General features: G+C 46.7%; 1 protein-coding gene across 4 annotated transcripts in view; it reads right to left on the reverse strand.

Annotated features, from left to right (window-relative positions):
• Window positions 1–1,410: 1,410 nt before the first annotated feature.
• Window positions 1,411–17,148, reverse strand: part of LOC309397464 (uncharacterized protein) — a 169,489-nt gene continuing 153,751 nt past the window's right edge. Inside the window, exons 4-7 of one of the 4 annotated variants that reach the window (XR_014176263.1) lie at window positions 15,415–15,484; window positions 7,829–8,025; window positions 5,036–5,118; window positions 1,411–2,108 (exon numbers count right to left, since the gene is read on the reverse strand). Coding sequence is in view for 2 of the 4 variants with exons in the window: in XM_081963503.1 (XP_081819629.1) it covers window positions 2,101–2,108; window positions 5,036–5,118; window positions 7,829–8,025; window positions 15,415–15,487 (361 nt within the window). In the remaining 2 variants the exon portion in view is untranslated. Of the gene's footprint in view, window positions 2,109–5,035; window positions 5,119–7,828; window positions 8,026–15,414; window positions 15,488–17,148 lie in introns of all 4 variants that reach the window. The other 3 variants (XM_081963503.1, XR_014176262.1, XM_081963504.1) reach the window with 3 other exon arrangements.

Below are 17,148 nucleotides of genomic sequence, written 5' to 3' on the forward strand. Positions count from 1 at the left end.
CCCAGACTTCCCCGACACCCCCACCCCCACCACAAATGCCCTGAGCCTTGAGAGAGAACCCCCTCCGTATGAAGCCTAAGCAAAACTTTCTCTCCCCCCGCCGAAAAAATTAATTAATTAATCATTAATCGTACAGTGTGTCATCTGGGTGCAATCTCTGTGTCGTGGTACTGAACAGTTACATCATTTCAAATCTATTTTTTTTAAATCTTGCCTTTCCGTTGACATTTTAATTGCCTTTGAATTCCACTCCTCCCCTAAAACTCTGCGTTCTTTTCCAAAAGATTCCATTTTCTGTTTCTTTTTGTCCAGGTTCGTTTTCTGCCCAGTGACTAAAAACATCCCCATGCCTTATAATATTCTGATTCTTCCTTCTCTAGAAGGGAAGTCGAAGCAAAACTTTCAATGAAGTTTCTTCCCAACCGCCCTTTGGGATTTTCTGCAGCCGGAATTCAGGCCTTTGTACAGTTCTAATTTTTTTCCCCTGGGATACCCCGAATCGAATCGCTACTTATGGGTTTCCAACGCCCCTCCCCCCAGATCGACACGGAGATTTTCCTGACTTCCATCAGGGTGTGAAGTCGGTTTCCCAACTGTGTTTGTTTGTGGTTGTGTGTGTAGTATATGCTCAGAACCCAACGATTTGAAATCCTGTAAAGAAATAGAAACCAACTCTCTGCATATATACAAGTAGTCTTTGACTTATAACAGTTGGTTGAATGACCATTGGAAATTAGGACACTGAAAAAAGGAACTCATAACCATTCTTCATACTTATGACCGACTGACCAACTGTTGTGGCATCTCTATGCTTACGGGATCCAAATTCAGAAGCTTGCCAACTGCCTTGCATTTATGACGGTTGCAGGGTTCCCCTTTTGCGACCTTCTGACAAGCCCAGTCAAACGGGGAAGCCCAGATTCGCTTAACGACCGTGGGACTAACTTAACACATTCGCTGAACAACAGGGCAAGAATGGTTGTAAAAAACGGGCCAAAGGTCACTTAAGGGATGTCTCACTTAGCGACGGAAATGTTGGGCTCAATCGTGGTCATAAGTCGAGGATTATCTGTGGTTTACACGTGTGTGTGTGTGTGTGTGTGTGTGTGTGTGTGAGAGAGAGAGAGAGAGAGAGAGAGAGAGCCTTTTGCGGCTTTCCCCAATTGCCAGCAGCCTCTTTCCTAAATTAAGGAAGGGAAGGATATTTTTAAATGTGCTTTTTTATTTTAAAGATAAAGGAAGAAAGACAGCTCGCTCTCATTTGTTTGCAAAAAGGTTGGGAAACCGGTTGCGGGTTAGAGATAAAAAGGCAGTTCAGACAGCGGTTAGAGGCGGTAGCTAAACTGGATGGTAAGGAAGGGGGGGAGAACCATTCATTTCCATTTCAGCTTCCAAAGCAGCCTGATTTTTTTCCCTTTCCCACCAGCTGGGAGAAAAGTTCCCTTCAAATCAAAGAGATCCGGTCCAGATAATCGAACCCCGTTCAGTTCAAACTTCTAGGTTTGAAGCATTTCCCAGTACAAGTCAGGAGTTTAGCATAATCTGAAGTCTTCCCTTTACCGGGAAAGTTTGCATCCCATGTGTTCCACTCAACCTTCCCAAAAAGAGCCTTTTTCTAGTTTTGTTTTATTTTTTTTATTTTACAGAATTTGGGATGAGACTTTCAGGTCAAAATCTCTTCAGGGGGAGGGTGTCTAATCTACTTTTCCAGCCATTAATTTGCAACCTTTCTCCCTTGGGGGGGGGGGGTGACCACTTAGGGAACTCCTAAATTAATTTGAGGATGGCATTTGGGATTGAGGACTGGTGTAGAGGAGTTGGCTGCAGTGGGTTTTAACTGTCCAAGTTAAAGGGCTATTTTGGATCTCTGTCTGCTGGGATCCGTCTCTTAGGATCCCATGGAAATACAGTAAGGATCATGGCTTGACCCTGTCCAACTTGTATTGAGTAGGCCATGCTTGACTTGAGGCCTTTGAGATATTAGGGGAATGGAGCTCTGCGTTCTGGAAAGCAAGGGGAGTTTATATTGGTTGCTTTAGTCTCAGCAGAAAATATCTTGGTGATAGCTGGTCAGGCTCTTACTCCTGAGTAAATGAAGGCTCAAGTTGCTGTGGAGGAAAAAAAGATTAGCTGCTTTGAGCATAGTAACTGTTACTGGATTGGTCACCCTGCCCCTTCCTCAACCTTCAGGAAGACTACCTTCCTACCTCCCGCCCCCCTCCCACCTTACTTTACTCCCTCCCTATCTTCCCCTTCCTTCCCTCCTTCCTTCACCCTATCTTCCTCCCTTCTTTCTTCCTTTCCTTTCTTCCTTTCTCCCTCCCTCCCATCCTATCTTCCTTCCTCCCTCCCTCCCTTCTATCCACCCTATCTTTCTCCCACCCTATCTTAGAATAGAATGGTATGGTATGGTATGGTATGGTATGGTATGGTATGGAATGGAATGGAATGGAATAGAATAGAATAGAATAGAATAGAATTCTTTACTGGCCAAGTGTGATTGGACACACAAGAGATTTGTCTTTGGTGCAGATGCTCTCAGTGTACATAAAAAGACAAGATACATTCATCAAGAATCATATCTATCTTCCTCCCTCCCTCCCTCCCTCTTCCTCCGTGTCCCTTGGCAACCTTTCATAAGCCACATACTGTACAACATTCCATTCGCTGGGATTGCACATCTCACCAAACCACCATTTAACCACAGAGGCTGGGATTGCTCTCAAGATAGGCAAGAGCTAGTCTAGGGTTTGACTGTTTTGTGGTTTTGTGCCTGGGGCAAATGTATTGTGGGTTCTCTGGCCCAGTGTCAGAGGAGGGTGGATGGTGGATGAGTTCTAGAGAGGCTGGAAGGATAGCCCTGGGACAAGAGGGTGGATCATCACAGCTCCTGGGTAAAACTTGGAGGGGGAGATCATTTTCTCTAACACAATGCAATGGACCGGGGAGAATTTGTGGGAGGGATTTCTGGATAAAAGGCTCCAGATCTGGTTGCACAGATGTGTATACATCCATACTTGTGCTTTTCTTGTGTCCTCTGTCCCCTCTCCTGGCCATGCCATCTTCACAACCTCCCAGTGAGGTAGGCTGCCTTGCAGAGACCACTTGATATGGAGTCAGTCAGGGGATCAAAGGACTGTCAGGATTTGAAAAGAATTCCATCCCACAATTTCCCCCCAAGACACCCTTCTTCTGATTGGATTGCATTGGCCAACATTTCTGATGTCATGGCAAAGGATGATGGGAGTTGCAGTCCCAATAGACCAGCTGCCCTGCTGTTGCTTTGGACCTCCGCTCCCATAATCCACGCTGCCTAAGAGTTTCCTTTTCCAGTTTGCAAAGCATGAGAGAAACCCCAAGCAGTTTTCCTGGAATTTGCAAAAAGCAGGAAGGGTTTCCCCCATGGGAAAACCTGCTGGGGCTCCAACTCCCATCGGCCCCAGCCAGCAGGTCAAGGATAATGGATGCTGCAGACCTAGTAAGACCATAAGGCTCCCAAAATTGCCCTGAAAGAGTTGCCTGTGATTTCATATACATGGATCCAACTCCAAAAGGCAAGATTTGGGATCGGTCACTCACAAGCAGGCCTGGCTGGGGATCTAGAATCCCTCTGGATCCACTATGAACTTCAGCCCACAACTCCAAACTCCACTCCAGTTTGATGACAGGGGCACTGAGGCTGAGAACAGAAAGACAGCTGTGATTTCCTAAGGAATTATTACACTGCAGGTAGTCCTTGACAGCTAAGGTAAAGGTTCCCCTTGCACATCTGTGCTAGTCATTCCCGACTCTAGGGGGTGCGGTGCTCATCTCCGTTTCAAAGCCAAAGAGTCCACACTGTCCGAAGACGTCTCCTTGGTCATGTGGCCGGCATGACTAAACACCGAAGGCGCACCAAACGCTGTTTCCTTCCCACCAAAGGTGGTCCCTATTTTTCTACTTGCATTTCTTACCTGCTTTCGAACTGCTAGGTTGGCAGAAGCTGGGACAAGTAACAGGAGCTCACTCCATTACGCGGTGCTAAGGATTTGAACTGCCAACCTTATGATCAACAAGCTCAGTGTCTTAGCCACTGAGCCAATGTGTCAGTGACCACAACTGAGCCCTAAATTTCTGTCGCTAAGGGAGAAAGGCGTTAAGTGAGTTTTGCCCCATTTTACGACCTTTCTTGCCACGGTTGTTAAAGGCAATCACTGCAGCTGACAAGTCAGTACCACGGTGGTTAAGTCAATCTGGCTTCCACATTGACTTTGCTTGTCAGAAGGTCGCCAAAGGGGATGACAAGAACCAGGGATGCTGAAACTGTGATAAGTACATGCCAGTTGCCAGCACAAATTTTGATCAGGTGACCAAGGAGATGCTGCACCGATGAAAAGTGTGAAAAACCAGCTTTGTCACTTTTTTTTCCAGTGCCGTTGCAACTCCAGTCACTAAACAAATGGCTGTAAGTCGAGGACTATCTATAATATTGTACAATTATTGTGAGCTGGAGTTCATTTTGTTTACACTGGGGTGGCAGGGGAATACATTCCTTTAAAGGGCACAATTTTGCTCTCGCAAGCAGCGTACAAAATATACATTTTTGGTGTCAGCAGGTGTCAATTGCGTGAATAGTAGTGGCCACTTTCCTCTGATTCTCCCCATGTTTTACTCAGGTGTCACTTTCAGGGAAGAGTTGACCTCACAGCTCCTTTGAGATTGAAAAAGAAATCACTTTTAGGCTTTGGGGGGGGGCTGTCTTCCCCTCACCGTTTTCATTTAAAAAAATAATAATAAATTGCCATAGTTATGATGCTTGAGTTTGGAAATCTGTATTAATTTGCCATTTAAAGCTGGGTACATGCAAGGGACATGTTTAGAGAGGTAAACGCTGGGGTTTGATCACATCCTTTGTGAATTTGGGCAAAAGCAATGGCTGCACACATATCCCTAACGCAAAAGTCCTTGGCTAGTGCTGAAATCTTGAAACCAACCATGACAACACAAGTCAGAAAAGGAGAATCTTCTAATTCTTTTCTGGGACAAAAAAAGGTACCTGCTTTTGTGACTTCTCCTGATGCTCCGTGTTTGCCTTTGGGTGTGGGAAAGCATTGGCATGAGAATGCTGTTCTTGGCTTCCTGAACAACAGAAGAAACACGACCGTTGTAAATTTCTTGAACAATTGCACAAGCCAATCCGAGAGGCACACCAATTTATTACACAGAATTTTTTTAAAAACACCACCCAACCTCTTTCAGGCATGGCAGAGCAAAACTTCTTGGCCCTTTGAGGTCATGAGGACTAGTAACACGTTTTAAGGAAGGACTCAAATAAAATTACAGCTTGGGCCTTTAGGAAATGTTGATCAGGGGGACATTGGTGGGAGAGGGAAGGAAATTGTTTAATCTTATTTGGTTTTAAAAATGCCTTTAAAATTCAGCAGCCTGTAAATCAACATATAGCCATTTTCCTTCCTTCCTTCCTTCCTTCCTTCCTTCCTTCCTTCCTTCCTTCCTTCCTTCCTTCCTTCCTTCCTTCCTTATTTACTTTTCTACCCTTCTCTGAAAAAAAGTATTTGGGTTCTTTTATATTAAATTAAAAGACAGACTTTTAATTCAGAGAAATCCAGGAATTTAAGGGCCATCTACTTCTAATTCACACCCGACGCCAATTGAAAACACGCATTTGAGTGTTGTGTGTGAATGCAGCCTGCGATTCAGTGGGTCAGCGTCTCTCCCCCCCCCCAAAGGTGTTCGTTGATAACGTGACTTATGTGGGATTCAGTTAACTCAATTTTCTTGAGTTCCCACATGGTTGAGTTCGTTTGCCAGTGGACCATCTAGCACTGGGGACGACAGAAGGAACTGCTCGCTTGGGGAGGTGAGTGAATTTGGTACTCACGATCTTCTAAACATCCTTGCCTGTCCGGGGGACACTTACATGCACACAGTACGTGCAGAGCCATTGCTGTAAGGAGTTACACGCCCTTCTTTTAACACGCAAGAGATTTCTGGCATTCAAACCAACGGACTCACGCGGAGTACGACACGGCTCTCTCCGTTTTTTTAAAACCTGGTGCTTTAACAACTACACCAGACTGCCTCTCTCACGCCAGATGAACCCGTTTGAATACCTAGCACTCCCAAAGCTTCACACAACCTGCTTAACCAAGTTACCCAACAGCCCACCGGCTCTGTTTGTTTTCTCTGGCTAAATCTGCGCATTGCCAAGCTTGATGGGGATGAAGTTTTTTGCACGGATCTGCAAAGCACCCCTCCCCAAAAAGATGCGTTCAAAGGGGTCTTGGGCGTCGTGTGAACGAGGCGATGGTTTCCAGGAAAAGAAAAGGGAAATCGCTTCTTCCGTGTTCAGCCTGGGCGAGGGAAAAAGGTGTTAACCTTGCAGGACGAAGCGTCAAAAGAGTCGGGGTTTATTCACAAGTGTAACTTCCCCCTTTCCTGCCTGCTGTCCCAGGTACTTTCACAAGCGTGGCTCAAACGCTATTGGCTCCCGGAGAGGGACGGGGCTGGGGAGGGTGTGTGTGTCTCGTCTCTTGTGAACGCAACACTTGGCAGGACAAGGAAAGGACTTTCACACGCACTCTCAAATCTCCATTTATCTCCCCCCCTCCTTCTTTTCAACAAGGACATTTGGGCTGCCCTTCTTCCTTTTGATTCCGATTGACCCTTTTTCTCCAAGCCTCCTTCCTCTATTTTTTTAAAAGAAAAACTTGGCACAAAGACACTATCGGGGAGAAAAGTGGTCGGTTCAGAGAAAAAAAGCGGCTATTTATTCACCCTTTGGAGTGGAGGGGGCTTAGACACGCTTCTCCCCAAGCGCCGAATATTCACACTTAGGAGAGGGAAGATTGTGCGGGGGGGGGGGGGAGACCGAATCTGTTCTATCAGCCCCCTCCCTCTCCCCGGTGCAAAAAAGAGAGAAAAGAAACAGACAATGAATGAATGAAAGGAAGAAAGGAAGGAAGGAGAAAGCAGCCCAGCAGACGCAGAGGGGAGTAAGTGAGACGGGCCTGTATTGAGCCGCCAAATCCCATCCTCGGAGCTCTTAATTAATTTTGGGTGCTAGAAATTCAGCCCATCTGTTTCCTTTCGGAGTGTTTAGTCCCTAGAGAGGTCCTTCCCCTTGTCTCTAGGGCACTCGGCATGTTTCAGCCTTTCTGGCCTCCCCTAGGAAAGAAAAAGAGAAAGAAAGAGAGAGGGAAGAAAGAGAGAGAGAGAAAGAAAGAAAGAAAAGAGAGAGACAGAAAGAAAGAAAAAAAGAGAGAGAGAAAGAAAGAAAAAAGAGAGAGACAGAAAGAAAAGAGAGAGAAAGAGACAGAAAGAAAGAGAGGGAGAGAGGAAGAGAGGAAGAAAGAGAAAGAGAGAGAGAAAGAATGAGGGAAAGAGAACTAGGGAAAGAGAGAAAGAGAGGGAGAAAGTAAGAGAGAGAGAGAGACGGAAAGAGAGAGAGAGAAAGAGACAGAAAGAAAGAGAGAGAACGAGAAGAGAAAGAAGGAGAGAAAGAAAGAAGGAGGGAAAGAAAGAAGAGAGAGAAAGAGATTCACTGGTAGAACACTAATAAAAGAAAACTAATGATAGAAACCTAATAAAAGATTTGCCCGAATTGAGGAGCAGGGAGAAGGAAAATGAAATTAGAGACCAAGTTTGGCAAAACATAAGAAGAGGAACCAGGAGCGATATAAATTCACCAACAATAATGCACCTCCGAACCAGCCTGTACTTCCCCAGTTTGAAAAGACCTTGTAATTCCCACACCTGGCTTTGTTGACTGTCGTAAGTGTTTTCCTATAAACTCCAGGATAGTTTTCAAAGCTGATCTCTAACTTACATTCCCGGGCTTCTTTTGGGGGGCCTCCTGTCCAAGCCCCAACCAGACTTCGCCTTTGAGCCACCGAAAGTCAGCCAGGGAACTACTGCGATGCCAAGGAGATCACAACTGGAAGGAAGGGGGGGGGGGGAGAGAGGAATGCAACGAAAATCCGGACAGTGAGACTCATCTGGGGCTGGTGTGGGGACAATTGTTTCCTGTTGGGGGAAAAAAAAACCTAAGACGTCCAACTTTATAGGAGAACCTGCTTGCCACATTTCCAGGTGAGAACTACACTGTCGGTCAACGCCAATCTTTTTAATTTTGAACCCCCTTTCAATGCAAGCGAGAATGCTTAAGACTGGGACTGTTTCCCCCTCCACGATTTATTGTACAGTTCTAAAATTTTAGGTCCTTCCTTCCTTCATTTTTTCATCTTTTAGCCCTACCTTCACTTTCTCTCTTTCCTTCCTTCCTATTTTCATCTTTTGGCCCTACCTACACTTTCTCTCCTTCCTTCCTTCCTTCCTTCCTTCCTTCCTTCCTTCCTTCCTTCCTTCCTTCTTTCCTTCCTATTTTCATCTTTCAGCCCTACCTACACTTTCTCTCCTTCCTTCCTTTCTTCCTTCCATCATTTTTTTTGAAAAAAACAACCTATGCTCCAGCGTTTTAAATGAATAAAATAAAAGAATGGAAACAAAGTCTGATGCTTTCACTGTCTCTCTTTCAGCCCCCTCTATCTAAATCAAAAGGCCACTTGAGAACTTTTTGGGACTGGTAAGTTTGGTGGTTTCCCAAATAACTCAGGAATTCTCTACCGCTTCAAATTTGGCAGTCTTCTTTTATTTCTGCCCAAATACAGGCTGGATTCCCACAGCATGCGAAAACCAACCAACCACAATATGGCTTAGTTGCGATGAAGCCAACTATTCAAGAGTTGTCTCCTTAGCTGGTGGGAATCCATCCATCCTCTCCTTGGAGATACTGCCATTCTATTCAATCAAGGGATGTGTAGACTGTGTTCTTTCCCAGTGTCTGCCTAAACCACAATTAACTCAGTCCAACCTTCTGGGTACATACGCTATTATGGACCAATACATGGCTTCACATGACCGACTGAATTCCCAGAAGCTCTCAGGTCAAGCTCAGAGAGCTCTCCCCAAGGGACAGTGGGAAAAGTTGAGATGGCCGCATCCATGCAACCAAAGGTCCAATCTTTTTTGGTACACACACGCTCCTTAAAAAGGGGTGGAGCTTTGACCTTATAACGATGCTGCCATTTTGACACATCCTCTAGGCACCCTTGCCAACTCATCTCCTACAGGAGTGGCAGAACGGGGGTGGGGGGATTAAAAGAAAGATCAGCCTGGAACGCAGTGGTGAAATTCAAATTTCCTTACTACTGGTTCTGTGGGCGTGGCTTGGTGGGCGTGGCAGAGGAAGGATACTGCAAAATCTCCACTCTCTCCCCAGTCCAGGGGAAGGATACTACAAAATCTCCACTCTCTCCCTCTTCCAGGGAAAGGATACTGAAAAATCTCCATTCCCACCCGACTCTGGGTCCAGCCAGGGGTGGTATTTGCCGGTTCTGTGAACTACTCAAAATCTCCACTACTGGTTCTCCAGAACCTGTCAGAACCTACTGAGTTTCACCCCTCCATAGCCACAAGAAACTAAGTCCAACCTCCCTTGAATTTTTTATTTCACTTCAAGCCGATGCCGATTGCTAGTTGAGAAGAGTGTTGTACATAGAAGCAATAAATCAGCTTCATTGGACCTTCAGGTGTGGACCTGAACGTTCACGCATGACAGCACCAGGTTACTTCACGGAGACACATACAGAGGTTTGTTGTTGCTTTTATCCAAAATACTTTTGACTTCCTAGCCTGGTGGACAACCTTCGACTGATCCCCCACGAAGAGGCGTTGACTACTTAAGTCCATCCCTGCTTAGCTTCCCAGCTGGACTAGAGGAGTTACTATCTCACAGAATAACAGGCTGCCTTGAAACCCAGTCCACCCAGTGGGGCTCCCTTCCTTCCCCATGTGTGCATTGTGACCCTTCTCGGCCTTCTGCAAACCGGACTACTGTGAAGATGGTTGGACTTCAACTCCCAGAATTTATCAGCCAGCGTAGGAGGGGTGGGGGGAACGGGACGGTCCAACCAACGGTAGGGATGGATGGCTTCAATCCCGGGGCTTGAAATCCACACGTCTTCGAGTTTCCAAGTTTGAAGTGTGTTGACCTCTCCCTTTGTCTCCCAGCCCTCCTTTTCAGCCCCAGATTAGAGTCCCAGCCTTTCCTTAAATAACTCCAGCCAGGCACTAAGCCTTAAAACAAACATGAAATCACGCTCTGCAGGAGAGAGAAACATATGACTCTTGCAGCTGCCGGGAGGGGGATAGGGGGATGGGGGGAGATGGCCATGAGCTGGAAGACCCCGTGGTCAGGACGAAACCTTTCCTTCCAACCAGACCTGGTCTATTAATAAAGCGCTGCCTGCCTTCTGCAGTCCAAGAGAGAGAAAGAAAGGGAGAGAGAGTGAAAGGGGGAGAGAGAAAAAGGAAAAGAGAGAGAGAGAAAGGAGGAGAGGGAAAGGGAGAGAAAGAAAAGGGAAAGGGGAGAGAGAGAGGGGGGGGGGAGAAAGGGAGAGGGGGGGTAGGTGTCCAGTTCCCTTGGCAGAAGCAATCCAGCCTTCGACTGTCAAGCATACCTAACCCAAGGATAACCCAGATGGGTAGATATAGAAATATATAGGTACAGAATAACAGAGTTGGAAGGGACCTTGGAGGTCTTCTAGTCTAACCCCCTGCTTAGGCAGGAAACCCTACACCACTTCAGACAAATGATTAGCCAACTTCTTCTTAAAAACGTCCAGTGTTGGAGCATTCAGAACTTCTGGAGGCAAGTTGCTCCACTGATTGATTGTTCTCACTGTCAGGAGATTTCTCCTTAGTTCTAGGTTGCCTCTCCTTGATTAGTTTCCACCCATTGCTTCTTGTTCTTGGAGAAACCCATACGATTTCTTTAGCAGGAAAGACGCCGAAGATCCACGAGAAGCACAGCCTCACATCCCCTCTCCTGCTTTGGGTGAGCGGTGGGGGGCTTTCTATGATTTATTTATCAACCTCTGCCTTTGCTTCTTCCCGCTTGCCCGAAAATAAAGTTTAAAGCCGCTTCAAAATTCTTAAATCTGCGCGGGTGAGCAAAGAGCTCCGGACGGCGAAGAACTCTCGGGAGAAACGGGCTTTAAAAGAACGCAGTCTTCCCCTCTCCATCCAGAAGGGGAAAAATAAAAACCCGTATTCACAGATTATTTTCGGAAACTGAACGCTTCTGTTGTCCCGACTGCGCTTCTTCGCCCTGATTTATTTCCCAGTAAGGCCGCGTAGCGCTGCAGTCGTTCCGATGCAGCAGGGCGTCGAAACATCTCCAGAACAGAAAGCCGGGGTTTGTTAGGACTAGCAGTATATATATATGGAGTCCGGTATAGACTCCAGCAAAGAGTTATTCTTCTTTGCTAGCATCAATAGATAGAGGTAGTGACAGATTTTATTTTCCTGGGCTCCAAGATCACCGCAGGTGGGGACTGCAGCCAAGAAATTAAGACTCTTGCTCCTGGAGAGGAAAGCTATGGCAAATCTAGACAGCATCCTAAAAAGCAGAGACATCTCCCTGCCAACAAAAGTGTGTATAGTCAAGGCTGTGGTTTTCCCAGTTGCAATGGATGGCTGTGAAAGTTGGACCATAAGGAAGGCTGAACGCCAAAGAATGGAGGCCTTTGAACGATGGTGCTGGAGAAGACACCATAAGAATCGGCTAAACTGAAGTGAATTTAGTCCTTTTGTTCCAATGGCAATTTTGTCACTTTTGGGGCCCAGTCTATATTATTGAACTGATATTCTCCTCGTCCCTTTGGTGGAGAGTGGGCGGAGGGATGGGCTTTGTAGTCCAGCAATATCTGGTGACTCCCTCTCTCCCGCCCCCCAATCGGCAGAAGTTGCAACTTGGATGTGGCTTTGAACGGAATAAGTCCTCAACTATTATTTATCATGATATTTACTGATGGCTGTAAACCGCCTCGACTGGAGTCGTCTGTGCGAGAAGGGGCGGCATAGGCATTTAATCAATCACTCAACCGATGGATCGGCCAGAGTAAGAAAAAGCAGGGCGAGAAATGGGAAAAATGGGTGAGATAAAGGCGAAAATCGCATTACACATTTGTGAAAGTCATTATTGACGCACGATAACAAAAGTAATAACTTTGGGAGTTGTGGCTTCGACGCAGCCAACCGCCCCCCCCCCCCCAGTGTAACAGAGACTCCGCTCCTCCCCCCATTCCACTTACTCATCTATCCACTTACTCATCGGTTATTATTAGTTTAGTGTTCAGGCTTGTCTCCAGCGCTGAGTTTCCAGGGGGCGAATGGCGACGGTAGAAGGAGCGCTCAGCGCCCGATTTCTCCGCCCGCCGCCGGGAGAACCCTTCGCCTCATTGGAAATCACTTTGGGGCGCCCTTTGAGGTCCGACTCCTTCACTTTCACTCTTTCTTGCTCCTTCCCTGGAGAAAAGAGGCGGTGGGGGCGAGGGGTGGAAGAAAACGGCGGCGGAGTAAGAAAGTGAGGAAAGATAGGGAAAAAAGTATTTCCCAACCCAGGGATTTCCAAATATCTTGGAATTATAGCATTGACCAGGCGCTGGGAATGAGGGGATCTCTCTCTCTCCTCCTCCCTCCCTATCCTCCCTCTCTCTCTCCTTCCTTCCTTCCCTCAATCCACTTTCTCGCCTGGATCAATGCACATATAAAGGCCCACTTTTTCTCAGTAAAGGAGATAAAACAGAAAACGCCCCCTAACCGAAGAGGCCGCGCGGCTTGAACCTGACTTCGAGAGGAAGCTCCATCCAAGGCAATAGAAAATAGGAGGCATTACAGAAGAATACCTCTAAATTGCGCCTCCGAAATGCCGAGCCCACCCTCTGCCCCCCACCTGCGGACACCAGAAATATATTTTTCTCTCTTATTCATCTAAAGGCTGGTTGGAATTCTCCCCTACTTATGCGGGACCCAACTCTCCTCTGGAAAGGCGGAATTCCAGCTCCTGTACACCTTCCGGGGAGGCAGGCTCCGTGATTACCAAGAAGTAAAACTTGGGGTTCACGAGTAAACCCCCCATCCAGGGGTGAAATCCAGCAGATTCTGACAGGTTCTGGAGAACAGGTAGCGGAAATTTTGAGTAGTTTGGAGAACCGGCAAATGCCACCTCTGGCTGGCCCCAGAGTAGGGTGGGAATGGAGGTTTTGCAGTATCCTTCCCCTGCCACACCCACACCAAGCGACGCCCACAGAACCGGTAGTAAAAAAAAATGAATTTCACCACTGCTCCCACCGACCGGCTGGCTCTTCTTAAGGGTTCCACTCCCATTCCTTCCAGGACAGCTTTGGGATTTGCACCCTAATTCTCACTATCCTCTTCCCCCATCCCTTTAAAAAGATGTTTCCCAGGGCAGGAACACCCCCCCCCCGCAGCTCCTGAAAAATGTCCCTTCCCGCCGGCCAAGTCTCTCCAGCCCTTCTCATCCCCACCCCCACCCCGCTCTCTTTGGCCAGGGGCCGTCTAGTTAACGCAGCGACTCCGGAGGAGATGGGGCGTTTTACTGGGCTTCCCTGCTCAACCTCCCTTCCTCCCCTCCCCCCACTGTCTAATTAATTCTCATCTCCCCAACTTCTTGCTCTTCTGGTGCTCTACATCCCCGGCGCTGGAAACCCAGAACAGATGGTGATTGGTACAAAACGCCATGTAGGGTGCTCAGCCTGCCCTTTCTCCTCCTCCCTACGCCCTCCCCCCCGTCGCTCCCCTCCCAGCCCCTCGGCCAATTTTGCCGGCTGAATGCCGAAGCCCGCGCGTTGGGCTGGTGGCAGCTGATTAAGAGCCGTGATTTACGGCGAAGTTTCTCCGTCCTCCCCTCCTTCTTCCACCTCCCCCTCCGTCAAAGAGGAGGAAAAGGGAACGATCCCTGTTAAAAAGGCAGCAATTTTGGGGAGACAGATAAGAATGGCATCTCCCCGGAGCCCCCCCCCCCCTGGAAAGCAGCCAACAACAAAAAAAAAGTACAGTTCTAAATAGCCCCAACAGGGCAGCAATCAGTTGGTCGCAGATTAAATACAGTCTCTATTACGACTTTGCCCGGTAATCTGTTACTTCTGACAATAGCAGCCTCTAGATTTATGTAAGTGCCCCATACCTGTCCACACGCCTAACCGAGGGTATATTTCACAACCCAGCAGCGGCCAAGAATGATTGGTTGAGCTGCTGGGGGGGGGGGGAGGACTCTCTCTCTCTGTCTCTCCCTCCCTCCCTCCCTCTCTGTCTCTCTCTCTCTGTGTCCCCCTTCTTCTCTTTGTCTCCCTCCCTCCCTGGAGGTTTTAAAGAAGAGATTGGGTAGCCATTTGTCTGAAATGATGTAGCGTCTCCTGCTTGAGCAGGTGGGTGGACCAGAAGACTTCCAAAGTCTCTTCCAACTCTGTTATTCTGCAATTCTGCTATTCCTTCCTCCCTCCCTCCATTTTCCTTCTTTCCTTCCTCCCTCTCTCCCTGTTTTCCTTCTTTCCTTCCTCCCTCTTTCCCTTCTCTCTCCTTCCCTGTTTTCCTTCTTTCCTTCCTTCCTCCTTCCCTCCCTATTGTTGGTTTTTTTTAAAAAGAAGATTGAACAGCCATTTGTCTCAAAGGGTATAGGGTCTCCTGCTTGAGTAGGGGGGTGGACTAGAAGATCTACAAGGTCCCTTCCAATTTTATTACAGGTAGTCCTCAATTTGCAACAGTTCGTTTAGTGACTGTTTGAAGTTACAGTGGCAGTGAAAAAGTGACAACCATTTTCCGCAGTTATGTTGTAACTTCGAGCAATCCACTCAATGGAACTCTTGCGAGAGTCAAGGGCCAACTGTAGACACTTACACACTCCTTCCTCCCTACTCTGGCACGTTTGAACCTCATGGGGTGCCTCTAACCCCAGAGACCTCTTTCTCTTTTTCCTCGTGAGGTCCATCAACACACACACCCCGACAAATAGACACACAGAAACAAACACACACCCTCTTAACTTCCCTCCTTTGAAAACCTTCTTCCCACAAAGAAAGGTTTTTGCTGGGCAATCTCTGCTCCTCAGATCATCATCTTCAGTATGATTGGGGAGGGGAGGAACCCTGATGGAGTGAAGACCCTTCCTTGACCAAATCGGGGCCGCAAAGACCCTATGAAATCTTTGTTCCTGCCAAGCTGCACCCGGGTTTCCCCCGAAAAAGCCTGATTTATGAGCTTGTCAAAGGCACCATTGTTGAGGAAGGCAATCAGAAAACACTTACCTAGCGAAACTGAAGCGGCTGCCTTTTCATGGGGCTAATTTGTATAACTCCCATGGAAGAACTTGGGAAGGGTTTGATGAGGCATAAAATGATGATTAATGCATTTATTGGCCCATTACTCATCAAAGGGGGATAGTAGATCTTTTCTCTATTGGGCGTCAACTCCAGGAGCCTCGAGGAAGAGCCAAGACTAAATCTCCTTTTCTTTTTCCTATTGTGGGGTCTCCACTGCTCACACCTGTCTCACCTGAAGAACACCTGAGCTGGAACAAAGCCATATCAGCGGGACTGTGAGAGACAGACATCCATCTTGTTGGCTGCTAAGTGAGAAACGAGACAAAGAAATATAGGTAGCCCTCAATTTACCACCTACAACCAAGCTCAACATTTCTATCACTAAGTGAGACAAGAGGGTTTTGCTCAGTTTCATGACCTTTCTCACCACAGTCATTAAGTGAAACATTGCAGCTAGTAACATAGTCGTTAAGTGAATCCTGCTCCCCCCCAATGACTTGGCTTGTCAAAAGTTCCCCAAAGGTGATCATGTGACCCGGGGACAGTGCGACTGTCATAAATATGAACCAATTGCCAAGCATTCTCAAGAGTGTAAGAGTATGAATATTCATAGACTGGAAGAGATATGGCAACAGGGTCAGCCAATGTGGGCTGTTTGGAAACTGAAACAGTATTTCCTGGAGAAAGCTGGTAGCCTGGGCATGGCTTGGCTTAATACTATAGCTCTGAGTCTGTGCCAAGCTCAAAACTAGCCTGAGCTCTGAACTGAAACTGAAAACCAACCTCTCCTCTCTACCACGTTGAAAAACTTGCTTTTGGTATTGTATATTTATTTGATGTGTTATATGTATATAAAGAGAAGTTAATGAATCCTGCTGAATCAGTTACCTGTGTGTGCTTTTTGGATGTGATTGCTGCAACAAACTCTCGACAGAGTAGTTTGCTGGAGTAGACCATCCAGTGTGTGCAAGTCACTCAATGAAGTTAAGAGTATGGGGATGCTTGGATCTTATAATCTGTACCCCAACATCTTAAAGTTTCTGAGATCTACCCGAGAAAGATTCAATGGAGAGACTTACATCGGAAATAACATCAGTGCTCTGAAAAGAAGATTTTAACTGTTGTAGTAAGTAGTTTGTTACCACAAGTAAACATGATGAAACTGTGATCAAGATCAAAGGTGGGTTCACACTAGAAATGACGACTGGGTCTCTGAACCTGTAGGGATGGCATGCTCGCCACGCCCCTGAACCAGTTCCCTGGTTGCCGTAACATCTTCTCTTTTTACCTTTTCAAATGTTCTGTGCATGCACAGACCTATTTATAAGCAACGGCGCATGTCAGGCACCAGCACGAGAAAGCAAGCGTGCACGCACAAAATTGTGCACACACCGAACCGGCAGGAATGCCGGCAGGAATCTTGAGCCCTGGTCAAGATGGCCTATTTAATTCTATACAGAAATAAATGAGAAGGGGGGAAACAATCTTCCAATCCTGCAGGAAATACCTCCTATTGCTTGCCAAACAATATTTGCAACAATAAGCAACAAAGAAAGAGATCTTTTTATTGAATAAAATGAGTTCCTATCTATACTGAAAACTCATAAGCAAATATTGATCTTGAACACCTCGGTCAAAACAAAAATTATAGAGGGACCCCAAGCAATGTGGGATATTCTCTTTAAATCTGGGGGGAAAATTAGTATCTAAGGGATGATCAGAGTCGAATTAATTGATATTTAGCGCATGTTCCTGTGAATTTCAGTGTTTGAGCACGCAGATTGGGGAGAAGTGACTGCTGATTGAGACGCTGAAGAATAAAAGGAACATCAATGAAATGAGAGAATTAGCATTTTTTGCAATCTGTAAAAAGAATTTCTGGTTAGAAACCTGTTCTGAATACTGTGGAACTGGTAATCTATTTTTTTTTCTGATGGGAAGGAAGGAAGATTTATTTCAAAGTGTG

This window comes from Natrix helvetica (assembly GCF_964273705.1).
Source record: "Natrix helvetica genome assembly, chromosome: 10".
Lineage (NCBI taxonomy): Eukaryota > Metazoa > Chordata > Lepidosauria > Squamata > Natricidae > Natrix > Natrix helvetica.